Source organism: Anoplopoma fimbria, chromosome 8 (genome assembly GCF_027596085.1).
Source record: "Anoplopoma fimbria isolate UVic2021 breed Golden Eagle Sablefish chromosome 8, Afim_UVic_2022, whole genome shotgun sequence".
Lineage (NCBI taxonomy): Eukaryota > Metazoa > Chordata > Actinopteri > Perciformes > Anoplopomatidae > Anoplopoma > Anoplopoma fimbria.
In genome coordinates this window covers 13,587,718-13,604,715 of record NC_072456.1, presented here as the reverse complement: position 1 = coordinate 13,604,715, position 16,998 = coordinate 13,587,718, and the positions used below count along the sequence as shown (strand labels likewise).

Genomic DNA, 16,998 nt, shown 5'->3' with positions numbered 1-16,998 from the left:
AACGGTTCAATAGTAAATCATGTAAATAACAAGTATAGGTAGGCTACACATGTATTTGTCCTACTAAACTGCTCCACTGGGCCTGATGACGTAGTTTCTAAGTGGAGGAAGTTCCACGTTCATGGAGGACGTAGGAACACTGTACACACAGAGAGAGAGAGAGAGAGAGAGAGAGAGAGAGAGAGTGTGTGTGTGTGTACGTACACTGACAGTTTCACACACTTAACCACATAACCTCACTAGGCCTACACCTTTTCATGGTTAAACATGAGCTGTTGTAGTGAAACAGACAAAGGCATCTGAGATAGCCTATTTTTTTCCAGAACGTGTTACACATGGAACAAACTGGATTATAATACTGGAACATCACACCCTAATGTTGCCCCATATTTAGAGTATTCACACTGAGAGACTTAAACACTTGAATTAATTTGTTAGTATTTATTTATTTGTTCTATATCTGCTTCCCTAAAAATTCTGTCTTTTGACTTTTGAGTGTGTTACTGAGGGTGTGTACAGGACTATAACAGTCTGCTTATCTAGCTTGCCTCTTTTTATTTTCTATATTTATTTGTTTTCTGATAATATAATATTTAGGTATTTATTCTTATTTTGCAGCTCTAATAGTCAATCGATAATATTTCCCAGTAGAAAATGAGTGTGATAGTAGAGACAGTAGAGTTAAGAAATGTGCTTCATTAACCTCAAATAAAGGTTTCAAACCATTTTCCAGCCTGACTAGGAAACGGGAAAATGTAAATCACATTTTGTGGGAAGATTTTGTAACTGTCTCATGACAATTTAATATAACCTTTGAGGCTGATTGCTTACCACAAAGACATAGTTTCAATTTTAGAAGAATTTGATGACCAAAGTAAGCCTTTTGTGTCTGGAATGTGTTAAAAGATGATTGTAACCTCTGCAGTGAATGTGGGTTGATCTGCCACATCCGAACAGAAACTTTGCTGCTGCTGCTGTTGCTTAGCGGCTCAGTGGTTGATACTAACACCCAACAGCAGGAGAAGTGGGTTTAAATATTGGTATTGAATTTGTCTCCTTTTTGTGATACGTAATTACTTTTTGAGGATGATGTGGCCCTGTAAAGTCCGCTAAGGCATTTTATGTGATATTATTTATTTCATATCGGCCTAAAGAAATAATTTCACTTGAGTTTGAAAGCTGTATATTGTAAAATATTATTGTCACAAACAATAAAGCTTAAGTCTTCAATTCATTGTTTTGTCCAAGTAACAAAACCCAAAAGATTTTCAATTTAAAATGATATAAAACAGAGAGCAGCACATTCTCACACTTAAGGTGGAACCATGAAATGTTCTAATTTATGTTTAATATTTATATACATACACACAAAAAAAATCGTACAAATAAATGAGGCCAATCAGAAAAAAAGCTGGTTTTCTAATTTTCTCTCCATTTACCAGTCAATAAGTAAATTATCAATTCAGTTGTAGATGTGTTATGTTATTGAACACAACTGTTAAAATGTATACGGGTGAGAAAAAAGTAGGTATCAAAACGATATTAAAAATAAAATAAGCAGTATTCAATCCCTGTATAATTCCAATATAGGTACTTAGACCCTCTGGTGAAGGTAAAGGACTGTACTATAAGATAACATACTTTATATTATTTATTGTAATATCTACAATCAATGATATATTTTGTAAATGTTTCCCCAAAGTGACTTAAGCACTGTATTACCGTGTGATTTACCCACATTATCTAGATTTTAATGTAGGCCTATCATATCATATCCTAACATGTGTTCTGTTGTAGCAAACTGTATGATAAGATATCAGTATAATTACTTCCAGTCAGTAGGTCCTATTCCAAAGGGATGAAGATCCTAGCCAGTTGTCATACAGGTATTAGTCAGAGCCACAGGCTGTATGGTTGAACCTGACCGTTGTAGACGACACACTGACCAGCAAACACTATTGTGGACAGAAATGGAGGAAAACAAAGAGGAGAAGAAAGAAGGAGACAGCCTATCATGGTCTTATTATGTGAGGGGTGCTTTTCCTCATTTTGAAGTCCAAGTCCAGCAAAGGTAAGAAATTGTGTGTATAGGTACTTAGATCATCTGGTGATAAAATAAGCGAACACACTTTATATAATTTAATGTACACACACAACACACACACACACACACACACACACACACACACACACACACACACATACACATATATATATATATATATATATATATATATATATATATATATATATATATATATAGCACATTGTAAATTTTGCTTTTATCTGTATATTGTATACAACATCACACAGCAGGTGTGGGGGGGCAAAACAGGGAAGCCAGTCCAAACAGGCAAACTTATCCTACCAGGGTCAGTCAGGAAATTCAAAGTCCAAAGGCAGAGGTTCAAGCAGGTAGCAATTTACAGAATCCAAGGTTTCAGGTCACAGACAACTGATTAACCATGCTCGAAAGCTTATGGGAAAAGCACATGGCAACCTAGACAAACTGGCAATGAATGTGTGGAAAATGGCGGTTATAAACTGCCGGGCTGATGAAGGAAAGTGTAAACAGGTGTGATTGGGTGAGGAAAGTCAGGTAACTTCAGGGAAGAAAGTGGGGACAGGTGGCAGGGAATATCAGGTCACCAGGACTGACAAGAGAGTCTGAGGGCATCTAGTGGATGGTTAGAGGATGCCAGGTCTGGGAAGTGAGAGGAGAGAACATGGCCCGAGGCAAGTGAGCAAGGGCTGGAGACAGGGACAGAGAGCCAGACCAGACTAAATAACCAACAGACTAGAAAGTCCTAGGACACCTGTCCAGAGGCTCTCCAGATAAAAGGGAACACATTTGTCTGCCAGGTGTCTGTAACAGGCGCTATTACTAGCTAGCTAGCCATAGGAACCTCATCTGTACAATGAAAATTCTTTGAATTTTAACTTCCCCATGTATGATGTAATGAGGGCCACGCCCTCATTTCAAAATACTGTTCATAAAAGCTTTATATGGTGGCCTGGGCCTGGATTTTCCTAGCGGTAAATACCATCTACCTTTTTTACCATTATCAAAACAACTACGCAACAACAACTGGTAACATTATTCTCAACATTAGTTTGGCAGCTGTCTTTGCAGAAAACTACTCATCAAGACCACAACGTAACTGTAATAAAAAACTAAAAGTGAAGTGTGATATGATATTGAAGGGCATGGTGTTAGGCTCCAGCTTGGTTTCCTGGTTTCAAATGACCAGTTAGAAATCTGTGGGCAATGTCATGCTGACTTCCTTCATTATTATCTGTCCCTGGCACATCAGGCAACTAGCTGTCCCGTCTCAAAGTCTGATTCACTAAAGTTGTTTTGGTAATTACAGTGCAAACACGCCCATACTGTTTTGCAGCTGAGTGCAGTTTGCACTTTTTTGCCTCTGATAGCAGTTATCTATGTGGCAAAGTATACATGCACTTAAGGTCAATGTGGCGGTTGCACAGGAGCACCAAGAAGCTATTTGCTTGGCATGCAAAGTTACAGTTGCATTTCCCCGTTTGCAGGTTTCTTTTAATCTTATTTGTGCAAGTTTAGTGTCTGCAAAAGCCGCGCAGTCCTTTTGGGAATTGTGCCCCTAAATCTTTATTAGCTGTGGGGCTACTGGATCTCGGGTGACTGTGACCACCGACCTCTGACCTCCATGTGAGTATCACAGTATCACAGTTTAAACAGCGCAGATACTAAAACAAGATTTTTCAAAACCTTCAAAAGTGCTACCATCTCAAATCAAGGATTAAATTATGCCTTTGAAGGAACAGCATTTCTGTGAGATGAATGGAGAGGGAGAGAGAAATGCTCAGCGTGGGGAGAGATGTTTTTCCAGGCAGGCTGGGATTAGATGCGGTTCCGTAAATATGCTGGGCAGCGTGGTATACTTTGTGCCCAGTGGTAAAAATAGGCCTCCTTCCCGAGGGAAATGATGACGTGTGCAGCCTGCCTGCATCATCAGCCACAAGTCAGCTTCATCTTCATACTGAAAGAGACAGAGAGACCAAGTGTGGGTGGAGCATCAGTGATCACCATGGCAACACATGCAGAGTGACGCAGGTAAAGGGAATAGAAAGGGAGCGAGGTAGCTATTGGCTGCCGGCTGCAATGGTTTGTGTCTGTGTGTGTGGAAAAGATGTGTGGGTGGTAAAGAAGAGGAGGAGGACTCATAAAACAACACTGAGATTAGCTCCCACACTCCCAACACAGATACACACAAACAAACACACACACAGCACACAGTCCAAGCCTGTTAGCACGGTGTACAATTCAGCCTAGCAATAAAATGTATTGATTTAGCACGCTCCTTGAGCACTGACTTCAGAGGCTGTGGAAAATAGTGTTATTTTCCTCCCTCACAAATGCCATCTTGGATTTTATGCATGCATTCTGGGAGTTAAATATTCCTAGCATTCCCCCTACATGAACTTAACGCATTCTGCTCTTTCATTTTAGTGCAATTAAAATAGACCCTTTGGCAATTCAGCTGTTTTGGCAAAGCCTTAGTTCTGAATTGAATTACATTTCAAAGGTTGTTCTGTCCCATAGTCTTTTTCTTTACTGCAGTTAATTCAAGTTGTCTGTTCTATCTATCCAAGTCACCTTTTACAACCCTTCCTGTTTTGTTTTATGTTAAATAAAAATGAACTTGTAACTGTTAATGTTAATTTTTTTTTTACAAAACATTTAAACTACAGTTTGGGTGAAGTTGCTTCATCTTGTCATTGTTGGCATACAGTGAAATCATACTGCAATCTAGTATTGTAAATATGAATCAATTACAGAAATGATTAGTTTGATGGCATGGACATCTTGGACTGGTACAATGCTTCCAATCAACATTTACTCCTTGTAAAAGCTGGTCGTAGAGCATGAGATACAAACAATAAGGGGACCCAATCATAAATGGAATCTACGGAAAGCGTCTTCTTCCATGATAAAGTTGCTGTTTTACAACATTCCATTGCATGGATGAAAGTAAATAACATGGATTTCAGTTATAAAACAACAAGAATGAAATTTCAGATTGACAACATGAGATAAGACTTTGAACCCAGTAGGGAAAGTGGGTTGATAAAGGAAGAGGAAAGGAAAAAGGAAAATACCATTACTACTACTATTACTTTTCATACTTGCTATTAAACAATATGTGTTTTAGATAAATTAATATTGCCACCTAGTGGATACCAAGTAGGATTTCTGAATGAACTAGTGCTGGAGTTTGTAGAACATGTCACTGAATATGGTTAGCATAATAGTACTTCTAATGATAGTATTGATTATATTTTCACATGTTTCCATACTTACAGAGAATTTGCTGGGAAGTTGATGAAAATGATCATAGTTCATCCAATAATTTTCTACACGTCATAATCACTTTAGTTCAGGATAACTGATCTACAGGTCTGCTGCAAAAAGATGATTAAAAAAAGTTAAATACTTAAAATACAGCAAATTAATAAATAAATACTTGGTGCATGATATATTAGATGTTGCATTGCATGTTATGCATTGTCCCTTTTGTAAAGGTTGTGTATATTAATATACATGAATTATATTAAAGGTATTAGTGACATTCAGGGCTACAACTAATAGTTGATCAAGGAAAATAAATCAGCAATTATTTTGATAATCAATTAATAGTTTTAGGAATGGAGACCTATAACTCTTCCCTATGTCCAGCTTCTCAAATCTAAAGATTTGCTGTTTCTTTGTGTCATATATGAGGATAAAGAAATATCTATTGTAGTTGGAGAAGACAAGCAATTTAAAAGTGTCACTTTGAATTCTCACAAAGTTGTGATTATTTTGATAAATGAGTGTGACAGAAAAAGCCAAAGCAGCCACACCTCTTACTGTAAATCAAAAGTGAAAGCAAATGCATGAGCTCTATATAACGTCAGTTATCGGACCAGAATTTCAGATTCAACCATGTATGGAAGAAGAGCATCAAGGTAGGTTATCTGAATAAGTTCATCCATTGTACTGACCTAAGAATAATCCATGAAGTTACGAGGACTACAATATTGAAGTTCTGTGTTTGTAATAATAACTCTGAGGTTAGTTATACTGACAGCTATTTTTTATACTTTCACTTTATATTACCTACTGTGCTATAATAAGTATTCTTTATTGTTCATTAAAGAATTAGGCTCAACTGTTTGCTTACTATTTAATTTTAAGAAGCTTTCTTAGATCATCTAGTGCTCTAGTTGAATGACAAAAGACAGACATAGCGGAAGAAGGAAGTGAGAGAAAATCTGTGTGTTACCACTACACACAAAAAGACCTAAATCCAATGTGGTTTTGTATATGGTATTTTATACTTTATATTAATCTACCTTTAAGGTGTAACAGCCTGTTACATTGGTTTCCATACATTACATACTGTAATTTACTTTTATTCATGGAAATAATTTAAAACAGTGGGTATAGACTTTTCTGGAAGATGCATGAATTCTGCTTCTAATGCTCAACAACTTTCTATTGTCTTTTTGAACAGGTAAATCATGTTTTGCCCTGACTGTGGAAATGAAGTGGAAAGGTCATTTAAGTTCTGTCCTCATTGTGGCTACAAATTATTTGTCTTGACTCAAAATAGGACCAAAGGTAAGTTTCGCAGAATACAGTGTTTACTAATAACTTGTGGTTACTTGATGAAATAGAAATTCAAGCAAGATCGTTAATTTAATCATTTTTATGGCATCCACATATCCATCTTCTGATTTTTATTCGATAACCAATAAACTATCAATGTTAAATCACTACTTATACTGATGTCACACAATCAGTTTTCTTAAGCTTGACTGAGTAATAAAAAGCTTTCCCTTGTGAAACCACAAAACTATGCTGCAGTTTGACTCAACCAGAATGAGAAATAAAAATTGGGTCGTTACACCCAATAGTCTTCTGCAACAAAGTGTAATGTTTTTCTTAGTAGAAAGACTTTATTAAAGTCCACTTTGGTTTGGCTTAAAGTGGAAATATGTAATTTATTGTACGGTTTCCATAAAACTTAGAAATAGCTTACCAAAGTTAATATGTAACTTATATGTCACCTAACATTGATTGTTACCCAGATGTGGCCTCATCAGCACATCAACCCTCAGACACTGCTGAGGAGAAGAACCAAAAGGAGGATCCTGACCAGGTTCCAAAAGAGGTTAAAGAAGAACAAGCAAACACTGCCCAGATAAAGGTGAACAGGCCAATAAAACAGTTATTGTATTGCTGTGATTTTTATGATCATTGTAAATGTATAAATCCATGAATTTAACCAACTTTTTAAAATAATTTAACAAATTAAAAAAGAAAGAAATCAAAAAGGAAAAAAAGATCCATACTCTGCTTTTTCTAAGTCAGAAGTAACCTTTACTTCCTCTTTCTCAAACTGTTGGGCTACATTACACCAACATTATCAAGAGTTGTAAACAAGCTCATAAAAAACGAAACAAATTTCTGCTGTGGCAGCAATGTGTTTATAATCCCATGAAAAATGCCTTTCAATATAATGTAATCTAGTATAACAACACCAGCAGCAGCAACAATCTCATTCATAAACTTCATTAATCCAAATGCAAAAAACACAGCTACAGTTAAATGAACATCTGTTTAGATCTGCGACAAATACTTTGCATTGCCAACAACTTCATGTTTGTAGGCTTTTAATGTGAAGCAGCACCAGCTGAAGTCATTTTTTGTCAGCAATAAAAGGTAAAAGTAATTAGTCACCTGAAAGTATAAACAACAATGAAGTAAAGATTACTGAGAGATGAACAAAGAGGTTTACAGTTTCACTGGAAATGCATGTGTTCATAGTTTAGCACAGTATGGCATCATTAAAGTCAGCAATACCAGGGTGTTAAGCTAACAATCAACAAAAATCCATTAATTCTGGGCCGACGCGGCTGTGTATGTCTGCTATCATCGGATTTTTCCGGCCATGGCTGTGTGATGCTGGAAATCACTTCCAACACTACCTGTATTCACTATGTGGTGCTAGATAACACACACAAACAAGCATAATACTGTTCTATATCAAGTGTAGACCACATCATGTAAATGTCATGTAAATCAGATGCTGTTGGTCACATAATGCTGTTTTCCTTTCGGCAGAAGGTGGCGCTTTGACGGAAACTGAAAATAGGCTTGTTGACATCCTCAGACCATACCTTATATCAAGCATGTAAAGTTTGGGGCAGATTCAAGCAAGTCCAGTGTAGTTACATCAGCTAATTTAATGGAGAATCACCTAAAATGGCCGCCCCGCCACGGCTATGCCATTCCATTAAACGAACAGATTTTGATAACTTTTAATCACAAAGGTCTTTAGATTGTACTGACCAAATTTATAAACCAGCATCATGCATAAGTATTTTGGCCTGATTGGACAATGTACCTTGGAGTTACAACAACTTCCTCTTTCATGGCGACCGGCACGAAGTTGCCACAAAATTGTTGCCACGTCACGTCAAGGTCCTTGAAAACTCACCATTTTGATAACTTTTGATCATAAAGGTCTTAAGATCATCCTGACCAAATTTGAAGTCGATTGCATAAATTCTGTAGGAGGAATTTGTTAAAGCACAACGCCTCAAAACAACGCAAAATGCAGAAAATTGACCATTTACTGTATCGCCCCCTAGTTGTAGAATGGAATGAAAATGTCATGGTATGTAACAGGATGCTGTGTGGACATACGCTGCAAATTCGGTGGTTATAGGTCAAATGCCATTTACGTTATGTGTATTGATGTAGGAAGCCACGCCCCATCAAGTTCATTGGTCCATACCTTCTAAATGTAACAAGATATCAACAAGCTTTTTATAACTTTTGATGAGATTGATCAGTTAAGGATCCATATGAAATTTGGTGGCAATCGTACAGAGCGTTCTGGAGGAGTTTGCAAAAATGTGTTTTTCAAAAAATTCAAAATGGCGATAAATTTTGGTAGGCGGAGCTTAGGGTTCCAAGAGGATTTTTTGTAGAGCTCATTGAGTTGCATGTGTGTGTAAAATTTTAAGTCAAGCGGACATTCATGCCTGAGCCTTGGACCCATAAAATATCAAAATTCTCACCAGTCCTGATATGCATGTCAGATTTGGTGAGACTTTGAGTATGATAAAGCCCTCAAAAAGGCAATTAATTTGGCTGAAGAATAATAATAATAAGAAAAAACATTACAGTTTCAATAGGGCATTCGCAGCCCGACGATGTCGGTGCTCGGGCCCTAATAAGGCCATCACCTTAAAGTATGAACAATAAAGACACTTTACTGAGACATCAACAAAGAGGCTTTTAATACCAGTGTTTTCTTTATAGTCTCCAATACAGCCACACACGTGTTGAGCCAGTCAGTTACGCACAAGATGCCCCTTTGGCTCTATGGAGGCCCTGGTGTGGCTCCGCTACAGCTGGTGAACCCCTGCTGTGGAACTGCAGTGGAAATGCATGTGTTCATAGCTTAGCGCGGTATGGCATAATTGAAATGGGCTAAAAAAGCTAACTTTTTGACTCTTCTCAGGGGCAGCCGGCTAGTGATGACCAAGAGGCAGGCAGAGATGGCGCTACACCACAGGACCCATCAGATAACACTGCCAGCACCGCCGCAGGGGAAAAACGAGCCAAGCACTCGTCCCACAACCAGACACTCTCAGCTGGCGAAACAGTCACTACCAGGAAGACAGAAGTTGCAGAGACCTGTAAGGAGAATGAGAGGCCTTCTGCTACAGCTCCTGAAAGTGATTTTCAACCATGCAGTGAGGTGGCACCTGGATCAAACCTGTCTGATTACACGACACCACCCTCCTCTACACCTGCCAGTGATAAGCTGAAAAACAACAAACAGCAGCCACACCAGACATTAGTACAGAGGGCAGACTTGATGCAGTGCAAATACCTGCTGATCAACAAAAATCCATTAATTCTGGGCTGTTTTCCAACTCTGTGTCATCGCAAGCATTGACTAGAGAAACCGGCTCCACTGCACTTGAATCCTCTGAGCAAACACCTCAAGAATGTGATAGGCTGGCAAAGCAGTCCGTCTCTGAATCTTCAGTAAAGAAGGAAAGTGCCCGAAACACTAAGGTAGTTATCAGTCAAACACATAGAGTTTTAACCCTCTAACTGACTCAAACCCTGAATCTTTGGCTTATAAAAAATGGAAAAAATGCCTTTTAATATTTTGCAATCTAGAATAACACCACCAGCAGCAGCAATCTCAGTCATAAACTTATAGTTGAATTTAAAAAAACTGAACATCATAGTTTTTGTCAAGGTAGAATATAGCTTTTGTATTCGGTTGCATTAGGCTGTACTGCTGTACCTAATGAAGTGGCCACTGAATATAAACCTTTGAGAGCCTCTGCATGGTCAGAAAATACCTTGTTTACATTGATGATCACAGTAAGACCCTGTCGCATGCAGCTTTTTTATAATACTAACTCACTGTGACTTACTTCCTTGCAACATTTCAGCTGCCCAAATACAAAAGAAACAGCTACAGTTAAAGGACGCCTCAAAACAACGCAAAATGCAGACAATTTACCATTTACTGTATCGCCCCCTAGTGGTAGAATGGAATGAAAATGTCATGGTATGTAACAGGATGCTGTGTGGACATACGCTGCAAATTCCGTGGTTATAGGTCAAATGGTATTTACGTTATTTGTATTGATGTAGGAAGCCACGCCCCATCAAGTTCATTGGTCCATATCTTCTAAATGTAACAAGATATCAACAAGCTTTTTATAACTTTTGATGAGATTGATCAGTTAAGGATCCATATGAAATTTGGTGGCAATCGTACAGAGCGTTCTGGAGGAGTTTGCAAAAATGTGTTTTTCAAAAAATTCAAAATGGCAGAACATTTTGGTAGGCGGAGCTTAGGGTTCCAAGAGGATTTTTTGTAGAGCTCATTGAGTTGCATGTGTGTGTAAAATTTTAAGTCAAGCGGACATTCATGCCTGAGCCTTGGACCCATAAAATATCAAAATTTTCACCAGTCCTGATATGCATGTCAGATTTGGTGAGACTTTGAGTATGATAAAGCCCTCAAAAAGGCAATTAATTTGGCTGAAGAATAATAATAATAAGAAAAAACATTACAGTTTCAATAGGGCCTTCGCAGCCCGACGATGTCTGTGCTCGGGCCCTAATAAGGCCATCACCTTAAAGTATGAACAATAAAGATAAGAAACTTTACTGAGACATAAACAAAGAGGCTTTTAATACCAGTGTTTTCTTTATAGTCTCCAATACAGCCACACATGTGTTGAGCCAGTCAGTTACGCACAAGATGCCCCTTTGGCTCTATGGAGGCCCTGGTGTGGCTCCGCTACAGCTGGTGAACCCCTGCTGTGGAACTGCAGTGGAAATGCATGTGTTCATAGCTTAGCCCGGTATGGCATAATTGAAATGGGCTAAAAAAGCTAACCTTTTTGACTCTTCTCAGGGGCAGCCGGCTAGTGATGACCAAGAGGCAGGCAGAGATGGCGCTACACCACAGGACCCATCAGATAACACTGCCAGCACCGCCGCAGGGGAAAACGAGCCAAGCACTCGTCCCACAACCAGACACTCTCAGCTGGCGAAACAGTCACTACCAGGAAGACAGAAGTTGCAGAGACCTGTAAGGAGGATGAGAGGCCTTCTGCTACAGCTCCTGAAAGTGATTTTCAACCATGCAGTGAGGTGGCACCTGGATCAAACCTGTCTGATTACACGACACCACCCTCCTCTACACCTGCCAGTGATAAGCTGACAAAACAACAAACAGCAGCCACACCAGACATTAGTACAGAGGGCAGACTTGATGCAGTGCAAATACCTGCTGATCAACAAAAATCCATTAATTCTGGGCTGTTTTCCAACTCTGTGTCATCGCAAGCATTGACTAGAGAAACCGGCTCCACTGCACTTGAATCCTCTGAGCAAACACCTCAAGAATGTGATAGGCTGGCAAAGCAGTCCGTCTCTGAATCTTCAGTAAAGAAGGAAAGTGCCCGAAACACTAAGGTAGTTATCAGTCAAACACATAGAGTTTTAACCCTCTAACTGACTCAAACCCTGAATCTTTGGCTTATAACAAATGGAAAAAATGCCTTTTAATATTTTGCAATCTAGAATAACACCACCAGCAGCAGCAATCTCAGTCATAAACTTATAGTTGAATTTAAAAAAACTGAACATCATAGTTTTTGTCAAGGTAGAATATAGCTTTTGTATTCGGTTGCATTAGGCTGTACTGCTGTACCTAATGAAGTGGCCACTGAATATAAACCTTTGAGAGCCTCTGCATGGTCAGAAAATACCTTGTTTACATTGATGATCACAGTAAGACCCTGTCGCATGCAGCTTTTTTATAATACTAACTCACTGTGACTTACTTCCTTGCAACATTTCAGCTGCCCAAATACAAAAGAAACAGCTACAGTTAAAGGACGCCTCAAAACAACGCAAAATGCAGACAATTTACCATTTACTGTATCGCCCCTAGTGGTAGAATGGAATGAAAATGTCATGGTATGTAACAGGATGCTGTGTGGACATACGCTGCAAATTCCGTGGTTATAGGTCAAATGGTATTTACGTTATTTGTATTGATGTAGGAAGCCACGCCCCATCAAGTTCATTGGTCCATATCTTCTAAATGTAACAAGATATCAACAAGCTTTTTATAACTTTTGATGAGATTGATCAGTTAAGGATCCATATGAAATTTGGTGGCAATCGTACAGAGCGTTCTGGAGGAGTTTGCAAAAATGTGTTTTTCAAAAAATTCAAAATGGCAGAACATTTTGGTAGGCGGAGCTTAGGGTTCCAAGAGGATTTTTTGTAGAGCTCATTGAGTTGCATGTGTGTGTAAAATTTTAAGTCAAGCGGACATTCATGCCTGAGCCCGGACCCATAAAATATCAAAATTTTCACCAGTCCTGATATGCATGTCAGATTTGGTGAGACTTTGAGTATGATAAAGCCCTCAAAAAGGCAATTAATTTGGCTGAAGAATAATAATAATAATAAGAAAAAACATTACAGTTTCAATAGGGCCTTCGCAGCCCGACGATGTCGGTGCTCGGGCCCTAATAAGGCCATCACCTTAAAGTATGAACAATAAAGATAAGACACTTTACTGAGACATAAACAAAGAGGCTTTTAATACCAGTGTTTTCTTTATAGTCTCCAATACAGCCACACATGTGTTGAGCCAGTCAGTTACGCACAAGATGCCCCTTTGGCTCTATGGAGGCCCTGGTGTGGCTCCGCTACAGCTGGTGAACCCCTGCTGTGGAACTGCAGTGGAAATGCATGTGTTCATAGCTTAGCGCGGTATGGCATAATTGAAATGGGCTAAAAAAGCTAACTTTTTTGACTCTTCTCAGGGGCAGCCGGCTAGTGATGACCAAGAGGCAGGCAGAGATGGCGCTACACCACAGGACCCATCAGATAACACTGCCAGCACCGCCGCAGGGGAAAAACGAGCCAAGCACTCGTCCCACAACCAGACACTCTCAGCTGGCGAAACAGTCACTACCAGGAAGACAGAAGTTGCAGAGACCTGTAAGGAGGATGAGAGGCCTTCTGCTACAGCTCCTGAAAGTGATTTTCAACCATGCAGTGTGGTGGCACCTGGATCAAACCTGTCTGATTACACGACACCACCCTCCTCTACACCTGCCAGTGATAAGCTGACTGAGCAACAAACAGCGGCCACACCAGACATTAGTACAGAGGGCAGACTTGATGCAGTGCAAATACCTGCTGATCAACAAAAATCCATTAATTCTGGGCTGTTTTCCAACTCTGTGTCATCGCAAGCATTGACTAGAGAAACCGGCTCCACTGCACTTGAATCCTCTGAGAAAACACCTCAAGAATGTGATAGGCTGGCAAAGCAGTCCGTCTCTGAAAACATCATAGTTTTTGTCAAGGTAGAATATAGCTTTTGTATTCGGTTGCATTAGGCTGTACTGCTGTACCTAATGAAGTGGCCACTGAATATAAACCTTTGAGAGCCTCTGCATGGTCAGAAAATACCTTGTTTACATTGATGATCACAGTAAGACCCTGTCGCATGCAGCTTTTTTATAATACTAACTCACTGTGACTTACTTCCTTGCAACATTTCAGCTGCCCAAATACAAAAGAAACAGCTACAGTTAAAGGACGCCTCAAAACAACGCAAAATGCAGACAATTTACCATTTACTGTATCGCCCCTAGTGGTAGAATGGAATGAAAATGTCATGGTATGTAACAGGATGCTGTGTGGACATACGCTGCAAATTCCGTGGTTATAGGTCAAATGGTATTTACGTTATTTGTATTGATGTAGGAAGCCACGCCCCATCAAGTTCATTGGTCCATATCTTCTAAATGTAACAAGATATCAACAAGCTTTTTATAACTTTTGATGAGATTGATCAGTTAAGGATCCATATGAAATTTGGTGGCAATCGTACAGAGCGTTCTGGAGGAGTTTGCAAAAATGTGTTTTTCAAAAAATTCAAAATGGCAGAAAATTTTGGTAGGCGGAGCTTAGGGTTCCAAGAGGATTTTTTGTAGAGCTCATTGAGTTGCATGTGTGTGTAAAATTTTAAGTCAAGCGGACATTCATGCCTGAGCCCGGGACCCATAAAATATCAAAATTTTCACCAGTCCTGATATGCATGTCAGATTTGGTGAGACTTTGAGTATGATAAAGCCCTCAAAAAGGCAATTAATTTGGCTGAAGAATAATAATAATAAGAAAAAACATTACAGTTTCAATAGGGCCTTCGCAGCCCGACGATGTCTGTGCTCGGGCCCTAATAAGGCCATCACCTTAAAGTATGAACAATAAAGATAAGACACTTTACTGAGACATAAACAAAGAGGCTTTTAATACCAGTGTTTTCTTTATAGTCTCCAATACAGCCACACATGTGTTGAGCCAGTCAGTTACGCACAAGATGCCCCTTTGGCTCTATGGAGGCCCTGGTGTGGCTCCGCTACAGCTGGTGAACCCCTGCTGTGGAACTGCAGTGGAAATGCATGTGTTCATAGCTTAGCGCGGTATGGCATAATTGAAATGGGCTAAAAAAGCTAACTTTTTTGACTCTTCTCAGGGGCAGCCGGCTAGTGATGACCAAGAGGCAGGCAGAGATGGCGCTACACCACAGGACCCATCAGATAACACTGCCAGCACCGCCGCAGGGGAAAAACGAGCCAAGCACTCGTCCCACAACCAGACACTCTCAGCTGGCGAAACAGTCACTACCAGGAAGACAGAAGTTGCAGAGACCTGTAAGGAGGATGAGAGGCCTTCTGCTACAGCTCCTGAAAGTGATTTTCAACCATGCAGTGAGGTGGCACCTGGATCAAACCTGTCTGATTACACGACACCACCCTCCTCTACACCTGCCAGTGATAAGCTGAATGAGCAACAAACAGCGGCCACACCAGACATTAGTACAGAGGGCAGACTTGATGCAGTGCAAATACCTGCTGATCAACAAAAATCCATTAATTCTGGGCTGTTTTCCAACTCTGTGTCATCGCAAGCATTGACTAGAGAAACCGGCTCCACTGCACTTGAATCCTCTGAGCAAACACCTCAAGAATGTGATAGGCTGGCAAAGCAGTCCGTCTCTGAATCTTCAGTAAAGAAGGAAAGTGCCCGAAACACTAAGGTAGTTATCAGTCAAACACATAGAGTTTTAACCCTCTAACTGACTCAAACCCTGAATCTTTGGCTTATAACAAATGGAAAAAATGCCTTTTAATATTTTGCAATCTAGAATAACACCACCAGCAGCAGCAATCTCAGTCATAAACTTATAGTTGAATTTAAAAAACTGAACATCATAGTTTTTGTCAAGGTAGAATATAGCTTTTGTATTCGGTTGCATTAGGCTGTACTGCTGTGCCTAATGAAGTGGCCACTGAATATAAACCTTTGAGAGCCTCTGCATGGTCAGAAAATACCTTGTTTACATTGATGATCACAGTAAGACCCTGTCGCATGCAGCTTTTTTATAATACTAACTCACTGTGACTTACTTCCTTGCAACATTTCAGCTGCCCAAATACAAAAGAAACAGCTACAGTTAAAGGACGCCTCAAAACAACCCAAAATGCAGACAATTTACCATTTACTGTATCGCCCCCTAGTGGTAGAATGGAATGAAAATGTCATGGTATGTAACAGGATGCTGTGTGGACATACGCTGCAAATTCCGTGGTTATAGGTCAAATGGTATTTACGTTATTTGTATTGATGTAGGAAGCCACGCCCATCAAGTTCATTGGTCCATACCTTCTAAATGTAACGAGATATCAACAAGCTTTTTATAACTTTTGATGAGATTGATCAGTTAAGGATCCATATGAAATTTGGTGGCAATCGTACAGAGCGCTCTGGAGGAGTTTGCAAAAATGTGTTTTTCAAAAAATTCAAAATGGCGATAACTTTTGGAAGGCGGAGCTTAGGGTTCCAAGAGGATTTTTTGTAGAGCTCATTGAGTTGCATGTGTGTGTAAAATTCTAAGTCAAGCGGACATTCATGCCTGAGCCCGGGACCCATAAAATATCAAAATTCTCACCAGTCCTGATATGCATGTCAGATTTGGTGAGACTTTGAGTATGATAAAGCCCTCAAAAAGGCAATTAATTTGGCTGAATAATAATAATAATAAGAAAAAACATTACAGTTTCAATAGGGCCTTCGCAGCCCGACGATGTCGGTGCTCGGGCCCTAATAAGGCCATCACCTTAAAGTATGAACAATAAAGATAAGACACTTTACTGAGACATAAACAAAGAGGCTTTTAATACCAGTGTTTTCTTTATAGTCACCAATACAGCCACACACGTGTTGAGCCAGTCAGTTACGCACAAGATGCCCCTTTGGCTCTATGGAGGCCCTGGTGTGGCTCCGCTAAGCTGGTGAACCCCTGCTGTGGAACTGCAGTGGAAATGCATGTG

At 39.6% G+C, this 16,998-nt stretch overlaps 1 protein-coding gene and 1 long non-coding RNA gene across 2 annotated transcripts in view; both read left to right on the top strand.

The window, feature by feature from the left end:
• The first annotated feature begins 6,551 nt into the window (after positions 1-6,551).
• Positions 6,552-9,631, top strand: LOC129094072 (uncharacterized). The gene is made up of 3 exons (XR_008531358.1): positions 6,552-6,643; positions 7,114-7,232; positions 9,558-9,631. It is a non-coding gene; the product is annotated as an uncharacterized LOC129094072 (long non-coding RNA).
• A 3,629-nt stretch (positions 9,632-13,260) lies between these two features.
• Positions 13,261-16,998, top strand: part of LOC129094704 (E3 ubiquitin-protein ligase RNF213-like) — a 7,723-nt gene continuing 3,985 nt past the window's right edge. Inside the window, exons 1-3 of the mRNA XM_054602964.1 lie at positions 13,261-13,308; positions 13,417-13,965; positions 15,141-15,704. Of these exons, the coding sequence (XP_054458939.1) occupies positions 13,261-13,308; positions 13,417-13,965; positions 15,141-15,704 (1,161 nt within the window). The remainder of the gene's footprint in view (positions 13,309-13,416; positions 13,966-15,140; positions 15,705-16,998) is intronic.